Source organism: Hyperoodon ampullatus (assembly GCF_949752795.1).
Source record: "Hyperoodon ampullatus genome assembly, chromosome: 7".
NCBI classification, from domain to species: domain Eukaryota; kingdom Metazoa; phylum Chordata; class Mammalia; order Artiodactyla; family Ziphiidae; genus Hyperoodon; species Hyperoodon ampullatus.
In genome coordinates this window covers 45,340,752-45,355,252 of record NC_136920.1, presented here as the reverse complement: position 1 = coordinate 45,355,252, position 14,501 = coordinate 45,340,752, and the positions used below count along the sequence as shown (strand labels likewise).

At 37.2% G+C, this 14,501-nt stretch overlaps 1 protein-coding gene across 2 annotated transcripts in view; it reads right to left on the bottom strand.

Annotated features, from left to right (window-relative positions):
• Window positions 1-14,501, bottom strand: part of GRM5 (glutamate metabotropic receptor 5) — a gene marked incomplete at both ends in the record, with an annotated part of 535,510 nt that overhangs the window by 70,005 nt on the left and 451,004 nt on the right. For both annotated transcript variants that reach the window (XM_079708490.1, XM_079708489.1), the window contains 2 exons: window positions 9,521-9,647; window positions 14,272-14,440. In XM_079708490.1, the coding sequence (XP_079564616.1) occupies window positions 9,521-9,647; window positions 14,272-14,440 (296 nt within the window). The remainder of the gene's footprint in view (window positions 1-9,520; window positions 9,648-14,271; window positions 14,441-14,501) is intronic.

Here is a 14,501-nt window from a genome sequence, read left to right as displayed (position 1 = left end):
AATAAAAAAAAAAGAAACATGCCAGATGCCTTTTAGTATTGTTGTGGCTCATGACTATCTTTCTGGAGTTTCCAAATCACGTTAACCTTGTGTAATCCATTCATTTGGAATCAGAAAGCTAAGAAGGTAATGTAAGTGACATTAAAAGAGATATTTATAATAGTAAGCTAGTTCAACAAATGCAAATTCATTGCCTATTCTGTGCCATTTACTGGGCTAGACAATCATTGACTTAGAGGATCTTACTTTCAAATGGGGAAGACTTTTAACAGAGGGTGGAACTTTCTCCAAATTTTCTCATTTATCTTTAAATCAATCAATCTATCTCTATATTAATTTCTCATCACTATATTTTTTAAACTTAATTAACAGTAGAGTGATAATCATTAATATAACTGAACTGTTAACAGGTACCAAACTATTTGTGTGCTATTTAATCTCTCCAATAATTCTGTGAACTAGTTACTACTGTTACCTCCATTTTTATGTAAGAGGAAGTTGAAGCTCAGAGAAGGAAATTTATTTTTGCTTAAAGTCGCACAGTGAGTCATTGGTGGAGTGTGGATTTCAACATGGATGTGTCTAATTCCAACCCTTTTGAGATTTAAACCACTATGTTATTGGAAGATAATAAAGATGAATTGTTCCGGACATGTCTCACACGCAGCCAAAAATTTCAGCTGTATTTTTTAATACTACATTTGTCATAAATTTCACCTTCCTTAGATAGTATTGGTGAGTCTATGTAACGAATGTAAGGAAAATCTAGAAAGGACCTGGGGGGGATTGTATTGTTAAGCAAAGTAGTCACTTCCTTTTACAGCTGGTCACCCGTTATGATGCTTGGTCTTTAGAAAAGGATGGTTTCCATAAATAGGCTTTGATAGGAAAAGTGAATGTGAAATAGTGATTCACTTGCCTCAAAACAGCTTGGTTATGTTGGAAAAAATATTTTTGAATACACATTCCTTAGATATATTTGTTAGGGTTTTTCTTTCTCCTTGAAAATTCTTCTCCCTTTTACCTGGTTAACTTCTCATTTTCACATGCATTATTTCCATTTCCTCCCAGAAGGTACCACTGAACTTCCAAGACCTGGTTAATTTTCTCTCCTCAGTATAATTAGTTTTTACTCTCAGGCTAGCACTTTATTTTCTTCCACCTTCGTTCCTTCCCTATCTTGGTCTGTTCATTCATTCATTCTTTCCCTTATTCCTCCTCTCTCTCTTATTATTTATTGGACAAACATTAAATCAGTTTCTCCTATATGCCTGGCATACTTAATGTATTGAAATTGCTCTTTTTTTGTGAGTGTGTCTGCCAGGCTCTGGGATACTCGAGGGTAGGAATTGTGGCTCTATGATCACTGTGTCCGGTGCCCAGAGCTTTGTTTGAACCAAGTTGGAGCTATTTGCTAATGAGTACTTCTATCTTGCATTGCCACCAATGCACAATTCAGTTATCATATGTATCATATGTTATACTCTTAATGCAATTATGTAAGTCAGCCTTCTTCTACTGTGGACATTTGATGGCATGGAAATGGAAGGTCAGACACTTTCCATTTGTATCTTTATCAATAGAACCTAGCACAGTGTTGAAAACAGTATAGAAACTTGATTAAAAAACAACTTCTGCTGAATGAATGATAGGATATCCAGCTTGTAGAGCATGTGTTCCTATTCAGATTATTATGTAACCTAGATAAGCCAAGAAATTAGAGGTCGCCATTATGAAAACCTGTTCCTTTAAAAATATTAACAGGAACTATTTATTAAAATTGTAATAATAAACATATTTCTCATCTAAATTCGTAACAGATTTCCCCTAAAGAATCAGAAACACATAATAAACGGAAAGGGTTTTTTTGCCCTTTCCTCATCCAAATTGAATTGTAGTAATCAAATGGGCAGCACTTTTTACACACATTTGAAATGAAAAATATCATAGCAACCTGGAGATAATTAACATGTGACCAGCTTGAAAGCTTAATTTTTTCTCTTTCTGTAATTTCCTGGAAATATGGGGCTCCAAAACGTGATTATGAAGAAAGGCATGTGGTATAGCAGAAAATGGTGGAATCACTGTGCCTGGGCTTGATTTTCCACTAGTTTTGTGACCTTGAGCAAATTATAGAATCTTCCTGGGTCTTAATTAATTCAGCTGTAAAATAATAAAGTCTACCTCATAGGATTCAAAAGGATAATGCATAAGATAGTTAAAAATACTGGTGATGACACAGCACAGGGAGATCAGCTCGGTGCTTTGTGTCCACCTAGAGGGGTGGGGTAGGGAGGGTGGGACGGAGATGCAAGAGGGAGGGGATGGGGGATATATGTATATGTATAGCTGATTCACTTTGTTATAAAGCAGAAACTAACACACCATTGTAAAGCAGTTATACTCCAATAAAGATGTTAAGGGCTTCCCTGGTGGCGCAGTGGTTGAGAGTCCGCCTGCCGATGCAGGGGACACGGGTTTGAGCCCCGGTCCGGGAAGATCCCACATGCCGCGGAGCGGCTGGGCCCCGTGAGCCATGGCCGCTGAGCCTGCGCGTCCGGAGCCTGTGCTCCGCAACGGGAGAGGCCACAACAGTGAGAGGCCCGCGTACAGCAAAAAAAAAAAAAAAAAAAAAATGTTAAAAAAATATTGGTGATGAAAAGCACTTCTCCCCACGTTTTTATTTACTTATTTATTAAAAGGTAAAAAAATGTCCCAAGAAAAGCAGGACAAACGGAGGAACACAAATGAAGGAAGTATTTATAGGAAGAGAGTAACTCAAATGCTGGAGTTGTAAAACTTGTCAGTGGTTCTGCCTCCTTGGAGCTCATCCTCCACTCCCTCCCAGCTTCCCACCAATTCCCTTTTGTTTGACTCTCTTCTCTTTTTGCCCCTGAAGTGAAGATACAAAGGTTCCAACCTCCAAAGCAATTAGGTAACTTAGGGAACGAAAGGAACTTCCTAGAGAATATTCCTATTGACATTAAAAGGTTGATAGGCACTGCCCTCCTTCCATTTTACAGCTTTGCACTTAAAATAAATAAGATACATTTCTTTGCTGTGAGAAGCAGGAAATCATTCTGACTTTCTGTCATAAAGCTTCCCACTGAGTTACTTTTTGAAAGCCGCGTTGTTTTTGCTTTTTCCTTTTACTTGGGTTTGTTGGAAGGTTGCCAGCGTTGGCAAACCCACCTGAAAGGGTTTCCATGGCTTTAGCTTTGGACTGGGCAGCTAAAGATCTGCTACTTATAACCCATCCCAAAGTCTTTGAGAGAAAAAAAATTAAAGATTCTTTCTAGGACAGTTTTTGCATGTATCTGGTGGGGAATGGTGTGCAGTGGAAAAGTTGTCTTGGCAGAAGCTTGTAGGGAATTCTCTGAGTGCCTAGCCAAATTGTTAGGCTTGCACTATTTTTTCCTCCTTCCTCTTTCAAACCAGACCACATTGCAGTTATGTTCTTCTCTCAGCGAAACAATGACGTCCTCCTGTTGATTTAAATTTCTGATCTCTTCATTGCCCTTTATTCCCACTACATCATCACAGTCCAAACCACCAACAGATTCACATTGTGACTTGCAAATTTTCCTTACTGTGGTTTTCTCTCTTCTTTCTTTTAAAGTCCCCAATTTAGTCTTTATTTAAAATTTTTATCCTCTAGTATTCAGTATTTAAATAGCTCAAATCATATGAAGTATTTTAAATTATAAAAATTTTCAATATGCAGGGAAGTGCAGAACAAACGTAAAAATCCAGATTTAACAGATGTTGATATTTTGTCATATTTGTTTCAAATTGCATGTACACCCAGCTTACAGATATAATTGAAACCTCTCTTGTAAATCCTACCTGACTCTCTCCCATCTCTCTCCAGATGAAACCATCATTCTGAAATCAGTATCCTTTCTACTCATGTTTTTAAACAATATTTACACTTTGCATTTTGACTATGTGCATAATATTTATAAAGCAGTCCATCATGATTGCATTTCCTTTCTTATTCAATTGTTGGATATTCCTGGAGATAATAATTGCCCTGTTTAAAACTGTTCTCTAGAATGTAAACATCATAAGGGCAGAGAATTTTATGTTTTGGTCAGAGAAATATTTTCAGCACTTAGAACATTGCCGGGAACAGAGGAAGTGCTAGTTATATATTTCTTGAGTGAATGACTAGATAGATAGCTGAATGAATAGATAATGTCTTTTAATTTCCCTTAGAATAAACTTTAAAATAGTTACCATGGCTTACGAAGCCCTGCAGGAGTTGGCCTTCGCTTGGCTTGCCTGTCTCAGTCCCTCCCCCATACCCCCGTGCTCCCAGTTCCTCCTCAGTTTCTGTATTCTGCATCCAAAACACTCTTCTCTTTCATTTGAATCTGGCCAACTTCCATCTTTACTTTAATTCTTGCATGTACACAGTTCCTTGAAGAGGCAACTTTAAATCTCATCTAAGTAGCTTCCACTGATACAGGCTCCTACACCATTCTGATCTTCTCTGTTAACGCTCAGCATCTTATTATTACTCGTCAATATTTAGGATGATAATCATTTTGAGGGCAGGGGTCCTGCTTATCCTATTCACTGCTAACATGGATACCTGAAGATTGTTAGAGAAAGAATAACTACTTGCTGTACTTAATGAAAATAATTTGAATTAGGAATATTGTTAGGTTCTACCCTCATCCTGCATTTAAAATCTTCTTTCTTTATTTTCTTCCTGGTTTTCATGCCTGGTTTTCTTTCTTTCTCTTCTTAATTCCTGATTCCTGGTTCCTGACAATTTATGATGGCTATTAAAAATATGGCTAGCTTAAAATTTATTTTAATGGATATATTGATGAAAATACATACTCTTAATATAATTCAATATTATACGCACATATGTGTGTGTGTATGTGTGTGTGCAAAAAAGTAACTCGCAATCTCACCACTCATAAACATTTTTTCTTAAGGTAATGTTCATTTCAGACATCTTTCTATGAATATATAAAAGTAAATGGCTAAATATAATATAGACATTAATGTCAGTTGATTGCCACTCCTAGTTGTTTTTCTAAACAATTATTCAATTCTAAGATTTCTAACTGTGCTAACAGTCTTATAGAACTGTGCTGGGATTAAATGAATTAACATTTGTAAGATGCTTCAATGAGTTCCTGGCACACAGGAAACATGTATGTGTTAGTTGCCATTATCACAATGGGAGCACTGACCCAAAGTGACCTGAGCTGTCACGTTATAGGCTGAAGTGGGGTAACTGTAAGCCAGTTGGGTAGAAGAAAGACTTACAGTATCCTCTGAAGCCAGCCCCAAGCATCTCTGTGGCAGGCTTTGGAATAGCTGAAGCCATCAGAGCAGTCTTCTGGCTTAGCTAGCAGTGCCAAATGCCAAGTTACTTTGAATCAGAGTCAATGAGATGGGCTGCAAACAGCTATAGGCTCTTTGGAAAAGTGCTGGAGATCTTAATGAAAGGTTAAATCTCATATACTATCAATGTGGAGACCTTTTCAGGTTTGGTATTTATTCTCCCTTCTCCCCTCCCACTTTTTTTCCCCTCCCACATATACACACACACTCACATGTATGCATGTAGCCAGAGGAAAATCATTTTATTCTTCTGTTTGAAAAACTTCACTGGCCTCACACTTGTCTATAGGAATAAGTCCAGACTCCTTAGTTCAAGGCTGTTTTCAGAGGACGGCCCCTAATACTTACTTCCATCTTCATTTGTAACACTCCCCACCATTTACTGCAGATTGACACTCATTTACTGAGTGCCTACTCTGCGTCAGGCATTGTGTTAGATGCTAGGAATGCAAAGGTGATTGAGATATGGTTATGTCCTTGAGAAACTAATGATTCAGTAGGGGATGCAGATAAGGATATAGGCCATTAAAATCCAGTTTCAAAATGATGTAAAGTGGGAAGCAGAATTTGCTTAAGAAATACGGAATAGAGTACTTACTAGTCTAAGTACCACAAAGAAGGTATCATAGAGAAGGTGACATCTGGGCTGAGTAAGGAAGGTGAGCAGGAGGAAAGAAAGTGGAGTAAGTGCATTCCAGGCAAGGAAGGTAACACCTGTACGGACATAGAGGAGTCAAATAGCATTGTGTGTAGATGAGAATTATAAGCAGCCCTTGATACTAGAGTGTCAAATGAGATTTATAAAGTGGTGGTGATTGAAATTAGAAAGATCATAGGAGGGTGAGGGAGAGAGGGAATTTTGTATGCCATGTTGAAAAACTTGGACATATCCCATAGAGATATGAAAACACTGGTCAATGTTGAGCAATGAAATGAAAGGGACAAATCTGTATTTTGGATACATTATCTAGTAGCAAGATGAAAAACAAACTTGTAGGCATGTGGCATAAATTTGGGAGTAGTTTTAATAAACTGGGAAATTACTGCAGTAGTCAAATGTGAGATGATCACTTAGTCAAGGGAAGAGTTGTACCAATAAATGGAGAGGAAGGAGGGAGAAGAATGTTTAGCAATGCAAATAGGCAGACTTGCTAAGTGACTGGATATGGGTTGCCAAGAAGAGAGAAGAGTTCAGATGACTCACTTCTTTTTGTTTGGAGAAATTAGAAGGATGATGGTGCCATTCATAGCCTCAGTGCTGCACACTTTTCCCAGTAGGATCTTCTTCACTTTTTAAAAAATGAGCTTAAAGATTATGCCTCAAGACTAAACCTTCTCTAATTTCTCCAGGGTTAGGTGTGCCCTTCTCCATTTTTCCATAATACTTTGCTCATTTCTCACCTACAGCACTTGGTCTACTGCATGGTTACTTATTTATATGCTTTTCTCCCACTAGATTATAAGTTTCTTGGAAACTTAGACTAAATTTTTACATTTCCAGTTTCTATTACATTTCTGGCACAAACTAAGGCCTTAATTTGTTAAATTAATTAATTCATACTTGAAAATCTCAAAGACATCTCAAGCTGATCTTGTCTAAAACCAAACTATTGATCCTTATCAAGGAATGCAAATTTTCCTCAAGGCAGGAAATTCGGTAGCCTTACTTAATATCTGTTGCAACCAATTTATCTATATGTCCTGTTGGTTCTACTCCAAAGTATATCTGAAATCTTCCAATGCACTGTTTAGCCCAAGATACCAAGAGCTCTTGGTGCCTGCAGTGGCAACCTGCAGTAACCATCCTGCCTATCTCCCTGGTTCCACTTTCCATCTCTATCCAAATTATTCTCCCTCACAGCAACCAGAGTAATGTTTTAAAATTATACATCCAATCATGTTTTCTTCTTCTACTACAGTCCCTGCAAAGGTTTCTCATTGTACTTGGTATTAAACACTCAAATCCTGAACCTGTTCTATAAGGCTACACAGTATATGATCTAGCCCCTGCTACCTTTCTGATCTCTTCTGACATTGTTTTTCCATTGGCTTATCCATAAACAGACTTTCACATATGCTTTTGCCTCAGCAAGAAATGCCCTTCTCATCATGTTTTGACAGCTATTTCTGTATTTATCATTTAGGTCTCAGCTAATCTTCACTTCTTCAGAGATCTTTTATGACCACAAATTTAAATTATGTCTCCCCTAATATTTTCATTTTTTTTACTCTTGTTCTTTTACTTCATACTATTTAACACAATTTGTCCATGCCTATCTGTATGTGTCTGAGAGTGTGTGTGTGTGTGTGTGTGTGTGTGTGTGTGAGTGAGAGAGAGAGAGAGAGAGAGAGAGAGAAAGAAATGTCTCTCTCCCAACAAGATGGTAAGTGATATAAGAACCATGTCTATTTTTAACCCCAATTTCTCCAGCACCTATGATTATAGTGCAAATAGTAATAATAAAATACTTTTCTGTTGAATGAATGAAAAAGCAGACCATGTTCATTGTGATAGTTTTACAAAACATAGGACAAAAAATTACATCTGCATATTCACGTTCAAGGTGCTTAGCCATGTGGATAGTTGAATCTGTGAAATAGTTTTTCAGTTTAATGATAATCCATATTGAAATTAGAAAAAAGTAAATAAATAGTATAAAGGAAAAGATCACCAAAACTGCTCTTCATTTCCCTCACAAGAGAACCAATCATATTTTTTTCTTTCTTACATTTTTACTGTATGTGTGTGTGTGTGCGTGTGTGTGCTTTAGTTTATCTGTAAACTAAATTTATTAAAGACTTTGTGTTCAGCACTGACTTGGCTCTGGGGATAGCAGGATGTATGAGTATCAGAAAGCTTATCATCTAATGGTGAAAATAGGACACAAATGCTATCACAAAGTACTTGGGTGTTGTATTAAATCAGAATTTTTAAATTTTATTTTTTAAGAAAAGGAATGTCTTCTGCATAAATACCAATCACTGAAAACAAGTCTTAATGTGAGCTGGCCTCAAAAGGCCCAGAATCACAGGATTTTTAGAACCAGGCTTTTGGAATAAGCTAATACAACTACCATGGATAATCTCTTGTCCTATGAGGGGTCGAGTCTAACACTGAGGATGTTATAATTCTCTAGCCTCTAGGGGTTTGTGCTTAATCCACCTCAACTGTAAAACCACTAGGTGACCTGACATACCACGTGGTGGGCTCTCTGCCTGGAATGTCTTTTTCTCTTATTTCCCTGGAAAGCTTAGTTTCACAGGTCCCCTCCTCATACTCCATGTCCACAAAACTGTGTCCTTTATTGTAATCACATTTTTACTGTTTACCTCCCTCATTAACTTCTTGACGATAGAGGGCATATCTTCATTTTTACATCTTTATATCGGTGGTAGGCAAATAGGCATCTTATATGCATTTGCTAAATGTTTATTGAAGGAATTGGAAGGAAAGATGGAAGGTATCCTGTTTTCACAATGTAAAGATTAGAAATAGCTATGAAATATCATATTGAGAACACAATGACAATAATTCTTTCACATTTTTGGAGGAAAAAACTCCTAAACCAAAACATCACAGAAACAAAAAAAAAAGTAACCCCCCTCCCCAAACTCCACCCAAACCAAGCAGAGATGAGCCTTACCCTGTGTTGACATTATTTGAAAACTCATTAGTTGGAAGTTTCTGGTTTAGATTAAGGAAAAGCAGTAAGAGAAACAAAGAGTTTTAGACCAAATTCTACTTAATTCTGTGCTACCTTTTTGTTCTTGGATATGTCATGGCATATTTTAGTCTCTTCCGGCTAATACTTCTCTCTCTACACCTCAAATCGCAGTTAACTGGGGCCCTGCTTAGGAACTTCTGGGAATATCCTGAAGATGGACTGAAAATGCCCAGTAGAAAACCTAAGGATTCTGATCTAGTTTGGGGGTGAGGGAAGGAATATAGGCCGATTTCTCCGAGCGATCTAAAGATTTTCATGATTAGCCCAGGTGTTGGGAAGGTGTCTGTTCCTAAGAGAATTCTTTGTTGCATAAACAATTCCACCAAGATGAGAAATGCTTGGAGATGTCACCCCCCTCCTCCTATGTCTGTGTCCTTTTTGAGTTGATTTTGGGGAATGTACCTGTGCTGACATTGTGATACATGTACCTGTAAGGTCATCAGTGGGCCAGGACCCCAGCTGGCATGCCTTGCAGGTGTACTCATCAAAGACATACTCGTTCTCTTTACAAGGTGTGCAGGTCCAACAGCAGCTGACTTCTCCCTTCCGGATCACCTAAGGCAAATATTTAAAATTTTGATTATTTTTTCACATAGATAAAAATCCAGCAATCCTTTATTCAAATATACTGCTTTACAAAGCAGAAGGGGGCTTTCACGTAAGTTATTTCAAATGTTTTCAGATAGGCAGTGTAAGTATTAATATTCTCATTTTATAATTAAAGAAACAGGCTGAGTTTAAGAAACCAGTCCAACATCATAAAATTTGTTGGTGACAGGGTCAAGAATGAAATTAAGCGCAAATCTTTGGTAATTAGCTTTAGATACCTGTATTAAGCGTCTGTGTTTGTGCTCACATGTAAATATATATACATTTCTGTATGTGTATATGTAACTGAATTTTTCCCAGAGTTTGTGCCTTTCTTTGCTTCAAATTAAGAACTTTTGCTCTCTGGATTTACCTTGGCTTCCCTCCACTAGTTGAATAATTGTTAGCCAAAAAACCCACATTGTATACCTGCTAAAGTTAAAAAATATATCCATATTGATAAAAAATAATTAGGAATTTATTTTGAATTAAGAGGCAGAAGATGAAGTTTTTTTCTGGAGATGACCTCTTGGACTGTTTCTACTAAAAATCTGGTTCAATAATTCAGCCCATTCCTTCCTATTCTAGTAGTTTTGATTTGCTTGGGATAAAGATGGTTAAGGTCACTGAGACTATTATGTACCTCTTCATGTGTTTAATTTTTTTAAGGCAATGGAAAATAATTGAAATAATTTAACAGTTGAAAGAGTCCTAGATATTATTCTTTAGAAATGGATGTCTTTTATTTTTTTTCCACCACTGGTGCATGAATAGCCTCTGTGGAATAGAGACAGCATTCATTAAACATTCCTATAAATAATTAAAACTCTGATTAATAACCAGACACAGGAGTGGTTACACTCATATCCTTGTCTTAGATGCTGACTCTATTAATGACCTTTGATAATAATGTCTGGATATCTATAGCCAAATACAGTTGTAGGCTGGCACCCCTTTCTTCTGTTTTGTACTGTCCCTTGTGCTGACATCGCAACAATACAAGTAGGAAATGATGACAAAAGGGCCTGAAACATCCTTTCCCTAAAATAACCAGATCAATTAGGTAAAATTGCTAATTAGACCTGCTTAATCTATTGAAAGCATTCTTCATAAGAATGTTGACTGTTTGCTGGTGATTTAGTGCATGCCATGTCGTGTCATCTCATTGAAACATTGGAACAGCTCTGTATAAGGTGGTTGGTTTTATTTTATTCATTTTTTTAGGGACGAAAACTAAGGCAGAGTGATTTCACGCAACACGTGGGTGAATGAGGGATCAAATAATGCCTGTTGGACTTCGTGGTCATGCTTATAAATATTGAGCCTTATTGGTCTGTATAAAGATAGAGTTCGTGATATTTTGAAATATGTGGAGGAAAGAATACTGGCTTGAGAATCAAGGGGCACCAAGGTTCTAGTCTTACTTATAGCCACTAAATAATGTGCAGCCTTGAGCAGTCTCCCAGCTGATCCTGTTTCATCCAACAGAGACGAATGCTTTTAAAATAATACCTGCCTTTATAGAGTTTCCTGAGGATTAAATAGAATATCACAATGATTTGGAAAATGTAGAACACTTTAAAAATATTAACTGTTTTATTAGTAATATACATATAAGTATCCATATAGAGACATGAATTTCATTTTCAGGGTGACTTCAACCACACTTGGTAAAACTATCATTGGACAGTTACTAGATTTTGTAATGCAAAGAGGCACATTTCAAATGCTGAAGGATTCTTTCTTAGTAGCCTGGCAAACAAAAGGAGTTGCGTTTTTCCTCTTAGAAATGTGCTAACTTTCTGTGATTCAATTTGCATTGCTTTGTAAATTTCAGTATTTTTACCAGAGTAAGCTCATGCCCTTTTCCAAGATTAATTCCAATATTACAATCTTTTTTTGAATAAATAGTGACAACTTACTGTCTTCTTCTGATCATTCAGAACTGATTTGTTTTACTTTTTTTCGTTTGTTATTTATGTTCTGTTTCACACTCATTTTGAATACAGGAGGGGTGACAGTTCTCTTTCAGATTAATTTCCATTTTTTTCCACTGGTGGCACACTGGTTAAGAATCCACCTGCCAATGCAGGGGACACCGGTTTGAGCCCTGGTCTGGGAAGATCCCACATGCCATGGAGCAGGTAAGCCTGTGCACCACAACTACTGAGCCTGTGCTCTAGAGCCCACGAGCCACAACTACTGAAGCCCACACGCCTAGAGCCCGTGCTCTGCAACAAAAGAAGCCACTGCAATGTGAAGCCTGTGCACTGCAACAAAGAGTAGCCTATGTTCGCTGCAGCCAGAGAAAGCCTGCGCGCAGCAATGAAGACCCAAAGCAGCCAAAAATAAATTAAAAAAAAAAAAGTGTAAAAAAGCACCCTGGAAGTAGTGATGCTTTCTTTATGAATAACAGTATGTTATATATTTGAACCTTTGCTAGACTAAGTGTCCTTTCGTGGGCACTGAGTTAACAAATCTGAACAATTCTGTGATGTGTTGATATCATTAGTGAAGTTGTTCAGTGACCTTATTAAACCATATCAAGAAAATGTAGTCAATTGTATATTTAATGGAGTGAAAATGAGATCTGGTTAGGAGAATGGAATTTGGGATTAAAAAAAGACTCTATAACCATTATAACAAATTAACTAGTATTGAAAATATGATAATAGGGAGTCAGATTCTTCCACTGGGTAAGTTATTCCCAGGAGAAGGGGGTAGAAAAGTATATATAAAGAAATCTCTTGAAACAGACATTCAATTTTTTTTTTTTTTTTTGCGGTACGCAGGCCTCTCACTGTTGTGGCCTCTCCCGTTGCAGAGCACAGGCTCTGGACGTGCAGGCTCAGTGGCCATGGCTCACGGGCCCAGCCGCTCCACGGCATGTGGGATCTTCCCGGGCCGGGGCACGAACCCGTGTCCCCTGCATCAGCAGGTGGACTCTCAACCACTGCCCCACCAGGAAAGCCCAACATTCAATATTTTGAAGTTACAGGTTCAAACTATATTGCTGTGAAGGATCAAAACAGAGACAACTTCCATGTAGTAATTTATACAGACTAATCTTTCTCTGGGAAGAACTGGAAATTATGAACAATTAATATTCTAAGTGAGTCTAAAAAGAATTTCACATGAAGTGTTTAACTGCAAGATGATTGGCCAAGATGCAGACCATCGCTGAATATTAAGAGTCAGCAACCTTTTTCTGCAGAGGACCAGATAGTAAATATTTTAGGCTTTGTGGTTGATAACCAGCGCTGATTGAGGCTACCTCTATAATGTTTCTTTCAAATACCTCCCCAACCCCCTTTCCATTCTCACTGTTTCTTCCATAATTCAGGGACCTTGTCACCACTATCACAGTGTCCTTCTAACTTGTCTCTTCTTTCTTTCTTTATGTTTCATAACTCTACCCATGCATCTTCACCTATTATATGTCAGCATCTTGGTCAAAATTATTCTCAGACTCCTGGTTAATAAAAAATTAAGTTCAGCCTGTTTAATATGGCATCCAAAACTCTCCGCAAATGTGGCTTCAATCTATCATTGCAACTTTCTCTTTTACAATAAACATTTAGAGCAACGCCCCCTAGATTATTCACTGTTATTCCAGAACAGTCTGACTACTTCTGTACCTTTCCTGTTATTATTCCCTCTACATAAACGATCATTTCCCTACATCTCTCTCTGAAGTCATATCCATTTTTCATGGTTCAGCGTCTGACATTTTATTCAGAAGAAATCTGCCCCTTTTTAAAAAAAAAAATTTATTGCAACTTTACTGCACCATGTACACGGCACTGTACTATTTGACATATATTAACTCATTTTTTTAAATATATATTTATTTATTTGGTTGTGCTGGGTCTTAGTTGCGACAGGCAGGCTCCTTAGTTGCAACTCCTGGGCTCCTTAGTTGTGGCATGCAGGTTCCTTAGATGTGGCATGCAAACTCTTAGTTGCGGCATGCATGTGAGATCTAGTTTCCTGACTAGGGATCAAACTCACGGCCCCTGTATTGAGAGTGTGGAGTCTTATTAACCACTGCACCACCAGGGAAGTCCCTGTCCCTTTCTTTTGTATGAACTTATTTAGCTCCCTTTTTTTTTCTTTCTTAATGAAGTCATCACATTTTACATGACATTACTTATCTGTGCCCATGATATTTTTCCTCATCTACGCTATAAATCTTCTAAGAGTAAATGTGTCTGACTTATTTTTGTCCCATTAATGTAAACTATTACATTAGTAGGAGTTGGGTAAATATTTAAGTTAATTAGAAATTGATGTGGTTTCCAGTGTGAACTATTTATTCCCAGGAAGCATGTCTTTAAAGGCTTACATGAGTAGAAAGGATGTGGGCATGACTCATCAATTGGTTCAGCCAGTCCAACTACTAAGACTATTGTGGGTTTTACTAGATATCATAAGGAATTAATGAGAAAAGAATTTTAAAAATTTCTTTTAAAAATTAGAAGCTTACAGTGGAAAAGGCAAAAGAAATATCTAAACTTTTTAAAAACAGTCAATGCTAATGAATACTTTTGAATTTACAACAAAAATTAAAGAAACACAGACTTCACTTTACCTTTATCTGGCCTTTCTCACATGGTTCACTGCACACAGATCTGATAATGTGGCTTTTCTTGGACCATACTTCATCATCATCCATTTTTAATTCTCCATTGTCCCAGCTTCCAACGTTGATATAATCAAAATAATCTTTTCCCATTTCCTTGAAATTCATTATTTCATACCTTAGGAACAAGAATATAATAATTATTCAGCTAAAAATATAAATATTCAGCTATGAAGAAG